This window comes from Diospyros lotus, chromosome 13 (assembly GCF_014633365.1).
Source record: "Diospyros lotus cultivar Yz01 chromosome 13, ASM1463336v1, whole genome shotgun sequence".
NCBI classification, from domain to species: Eukaryota; Viridiplantae; Streptophyta; class Magnoliopsida; order Ericales; family Ebenaceae; genus Diospyros; species Diospyros lotus.
Genome location: NC_068350.1, coordinates 9,964,371 through 9,969,551, shown reverse-complemented (window position 1 = coordinate 9,969,551; position 5,181 = coordinate 9,964,371). Strand labels below are relative to the sequence as shown.

The window sequence follows — 5,181 nt, the reverse complement described above, 5'->3', positions numbered from 1 at the left end:
ATAATTTTAATACATTCACAAAATTAATAATTAAATATGCAAATCAATAAATAAATACACAAAAAAAAATTTCAAACAATTCCACAAAATTCACCCAATCCTTAATACATACAAAATATATACAAAATACTATATATAAACATCACAAACTGCAGGTATTTGAAGGAGGGAGTCGCCACTATTGTTGGAGGAAGAAGTTGTTGCCACCGCTGCGACCGATGCTGCTCCTTACCGTCGACGCTACTCGTCAAATCTAGTGTTGCCAATCGAAGAAGACGACGTTCTGCTCGTTGCCAACATCAGATTTGACCACCGTTCTTCTTGCTACCGCTACTACTTCTTGCTACCAGTAGCTATCGCTATTACTCATCGTCGGTGACTTCTTCAAATTTCAAATTTGATATAAAAAGCTATTGGGACAAAATAGAATAGGGAGCAAATATCTAACTCTTCATCTCTAGTAAGTCATTTGAAGTTTGTGATAGATGAATTTTAACAAATTTCTCCGCGAGAATTCTCTCGTCCCGCGTTGGAGATGGCCTTATAGCCCACATTATCTGAGCAGACAACTAATTAAGAAGAAAGGATAAGCTTTTGCGAGTCACAGCACAATCGTAATCTAGGCCTACGTGGGGACTCCATATCAACTTCTGCAGGGGCTTTGTGATCTCACTATGACGTATTCGGCCGTTATTTTACAACATATGCAACGACGTGAAACCCAGATACTTAATGCAAGTGCGATATTATGTATTATAATAATTTAATTATATATTATAGCACGCACATACATGTATATATATATATATAATAAAATTAACCAAAAACAATCATGCATTCACCATATTGCTTTCCCATGGAATTAGATAATGCATTACTATGTATATAATAATAATAATTATTATAATAACCCCTTCCTTCAAGTCTCTCCCAATTTTAACTAAGGTACGTTATCTTTACTTTTTAATTTTTAATTTTAAGTTTTGAATTTATTTTTAATTTTTTATTTTAATAATTTATTTTTAAAAAATTAAAAATACGTTCTCTTTATTATTTTGAAAAATTATTTCTCAAAATAAAAAATTAGAAAACGCGTTCTCTCTGAAATTTTGAAAATAATTTTTTAATGATATTTTATTCAATAAATTTAATTATTCAATAAATTAAAAATATTTAATGTTTATAAATTATTAAAAAGATATCTACATTTTAAAGTTAATAAATTTTGTAATATTTTTTTTATTATAATAATAAAATATAAATAAATAAATGTGTTTTGAATTTTGAGTTTGTTTCGGATGAAAACACTCCAAATAATTTTTTGTTGTTTTGAGTTTTTTTTATAATTTTTTTTATTTTCAAAAATATATTTTTAAAAATAATAAAAAAAATATATTTTTATTATTTTAAAAAATTAAAAATAACTTAAAAATAATAAAGAGAACGCAATCTTAATATGTGTAATGAATGATAACAACTCGAATGGCTCTCTCCTTGACACCTTATTTAGATAATAAAAAAAAAAAACATTATCATTATTTCAACCCAACTCCCAATTTCAGGCTTTTATTCAACTTCCTCATTATGCCCCTAGTGGGTTACAAATTGCCATAAAAGCTCATTTAATTTAGAGAGAGAGAGAGAGAGAGAGAGAGAGGAAATTACATATTTGTAAGAAAAATACACAAATAAAAATAAACAGATTTTTCTCACCACCCTTTTGGGTAAGAAATCCATGCACACGGGGCACTGAAATAGAGGATTCTTATGGAATTCTGCCTCTCTTCACCACCACAATCACAATGAAGGGGGCAAAAACGACTTTTACTATCTATCAGGGTAATATAATATTTTAGGAAAATATTTTTGACAATTTTATTTTTGATATTTTTATTGTATTCTATGTTATATTTTATTTTCATTTATGGTTAATATGTTAAAATTTATTTATGAAAACAAGTCATAAATATAAATATATTTATTATGAAAATTCTGGTTTGCATTCTGTATGTGCTGTGTTTTCGTTGTCTGCAGTCGCTTCTTGAAATCTCAACTGCATTCTGATGTGATGTTACTCACACCATTATATATACCTATATATATATATATTCCTGGTTTGATCGAAGGAAAGGCTCCATCTTCCGCCGTCAGATCTCTCGTCACCTTCCCCGACGGTGTGCCCTAGCAAGAACAGCCACCAAAAAGCTCCATCTTTTTCTCCCTCCCTCCATTCCCATCTCACCGAACCTCTGAGAAATCCATCGAAAATGGCAAATCTCACCCACTTCTTCTTCTCTCTGGCTCTCCTTTACATCGCCGTTTCGGCACAGCTCGACGAGTTCAGCTTCACCGGATTCAAAGATTCTGGCGGAAACATCAGCCTCACCGAATCGGCCGAGGTTGAGAGCAATGGTGTTCTCCGATTAACCAACGAGACCAGTCGACTAATGGGCCACGCTTTCTACAGCTCCCCTCTTCGCTTCAAGAACTCCAGCAATGGCGCCGTTTTCTCTTTCTCCACCTGCTTCGCCTTCGTCATAGCGCCGGAGTACCCGAAGCTCGGCGGCCATGGCTTTGCCTTCACCATCTCCTCGTCCCGAGACTTTAAAACGGCTTTTCCCAGCCAGTACCTCGGACTCCTCAACTCCTCAGTCGTCGGCAACTTCTCTAACCACATCTTCGCCGTTGAGTTCGACACGGTCCAGGACTTCGAGTTCGGCGACATCAACGACAACCACGTCGGCATCGACATCAACAGCCTGGCATCCAACACCTCCGCCGCCGCAGCATATTTCGCCGACGATTTGAAGAAACAAGATCTGAATCTCAAGAGCGGGCAGCCGTTAATGGCGTGGATTGAATACGATTCTGTTCGGGCCCTAATCAACATCACAATTTCGCCTTCCACTTCTAAGCCCAGATTGCCGCTTCTTTCTTTCCACTTCAATCTCTCTCTGGTTCTCCAGGAAAAGATGTTCATTGGATTCTCTTCTTCGACTGGTCTTCTCGCTAGCTCGCACTATATACTCGGCTGGAGCTTCAAAATGAACGGCAACGCCAAATCGCTTAGCTTTAGTTCGCTTCCATCAAGTCCTCGACCCAAGAAGAAGCAAACGGGTCTGATTATAGGCGTTTCCGTTTCCGTTACTGTTTTATTTATCGCTGCTTCAATTCTGATTAGTATGTACTTGATTAGGAAAATCAAAAACAGGGACATAGTTGAAAGTTGGGAACTTGAGATTGGCCCGCATAGATATTCGTACCAGGAACTCAAGAAAGCGACTAGAAAATTTCGAGAGTTTCTTGGGGTTGGCGGATTTGGGCGAGTTTACAAAGGAACGCTACCGAATTCGAATACCGAAGTTGCTGTAAAGCGGATTTCGCATGATTCAAAGCAGGGTCTAAGAGAATTCGTGTCTGAAATCTCCAGCATTGGCCGGCTTCGCCACAGAAATCTTGTTCAATTATTGGGCTGGTGTCGCCGGCAAGGTGATCTCCTCCTGGTCTATGATTTCATGCCTAATGGAAGCTTAGACAGATTCCTGTTCGATGAACCGAAAGCGGTATTGAACTGGGAACAGAGGTTTAAAATCATCAAAGGTGTAGCTTCAGGGTTACTGTATTTACATGAAGGGTATGAGCAGGCTGTGATTCACAGAGATGTGAAGGCCAGCAACGTGTTGCTTGACTCTGAGCTGAATGGCCGGCTTGGAGATTTCGGATTGGCGAGATTGTACGAGCACGGGACTAACCCGGGCACGACCCGTGTGGTCGGGACGATGGGGTACCTTGCACCGGAGCTGCCAAGGACAGGGAAGGCCACAACAAGGTCGGATGTGTATGCATTTGGGGCTCTGTTGCTGGAAGTTGTGTGCGGGAGGAGGCCTATTGAGCCCAATGCCCCGCCGGAGGAGCTGGTTTTGGTGGATTGGGTGTGGGAGAAGTGGGAAAAAGGGAGTGTTCTTGACGTGGTTGATCCTAAACTGGGAGGTGAATTTGATGAGATTGAGGTAGTGATGGTGTTCAAGCTGGGGCTAATGTGCTCAAACAATGCGCCTTTGTCAAGGCCTAGTATAAGGCAAGTTTTGAGCTACTTGGAAGGCGAGGTTGGGGTCCCGGAGGACCTGAGATCGCCGGCCGGAGACGACAGGGGCGGCGGCGTGGAAGTGGCTGATGGTGATGGGTACACGGAGTCCTTTGCTTCGTCGTTTGAGAAGGGATCGTCCTCGTTCGCCAGAGGAGACGTTGAAGCTAGTTTTGCCTCTATTTCTACTTCGCCTCTTTCACTTCTCTACAGTGGAGATGAAGCCAGATGGTGACGGCTTTCTCTTCTCTCTTTCTTCCCTTTTGCCTCTTCTTTGTGATGATTTCCATGAAACCGTTCTCCTAAGGAAAGAAGCAATCAATGGACATTCATATATATATATATATATTTTCTTCAGTTATCACGTAGAAATGGAGTTAACAGAGCTACTTGTGTATATTCTTCAGTTAAATCTTTGCTCATCTCTGGGATGAAGATGTAGCAGATTTCAGAAATCACATTCAATATGACATTTCTGCACAGATTAATCAATATTTTACAGAAATTGAGCACTTTATATGGTATGGAATGAAGATGAATCATGCTTTCTCTATCAAAGTGAATCTATATGATAGGAACAGTGCTGGCATAAAGCAACGTGGAACACCCTGCTGTGTTTTTTGGGTGCAAAAGGTGAAATCCCTCACCAAGGGTTCCCACACTCTGCTGTGTTTTTAATTAGCTTTTAGGTGCTTGTAAGTATAGAATTTATATGAAAAAAAATATTTTTTAGATAATTAAATTATATAAAATTAAATTTTAAAAAATATCAATTGAAGATATTTAATTATCTTAATTTTTTACTTAAAAATTGTTATATTTTTTAACTTTCTAGTATTTGATAACAATTATTTTATATAAAAATATTCAATCTCTCACCCTCCCTCACTTTCTCTCTCCCCCCCTTCCTGCCACCGGAGTCTCTGTCTCTGACTCCTTTCTTTTTCTCTCTCTTGCCCTCTCTGTCGTTGCACCATCGTCAACCCTAACCACCAATACCGCTGCACTGTCGTCGCCCCCTAATGTCGCCGTCTCCATCTCTCACTTTCTCCCTCTCGCTATCTTTGTCGCTGCACCGTCGTTGACCCCCACTGCCA

The 5,181-nt window shown here is 39.0% G+C and overlaps 1 protein-coding gene across 1 annotated transcript; it reads left to right on the top strand.

Moving 5' to 3' along the window:
- Positions 1 to 2,027: 2,027 nt before the first annotated feature.
- Positions 2,028 to 4,422, top strand: LOC127788009 (L-type lectin-domain containing receptor kinase S.4-like). The gene has a single exon (XM_052316126.1). The coding sequence runs from the start codon at positions 2,268 to 2,270 to the stop codon at positions 4,317 to 4,319; it is 2,052 nt and encodes a 683-aa protein (XP_052172086.1). The 5' UTR covers positions 2,028 to 2,267; the 3' UTR covers positions 4,320 to 4,422.
- The last annotated feature ends 759 nt before the right edge of the window (positions 4,423 to 5,181 follow it).

Excerpts from the sequence above, each read along its gene's own strand:
- LOC127788009 (XM_052316126.1), top strand. The coding sequence starts at position 2,268 with ATGGCAAATCTCACCCACTTCTTCTTCTCTCTGGCTCTCCTTTACATC.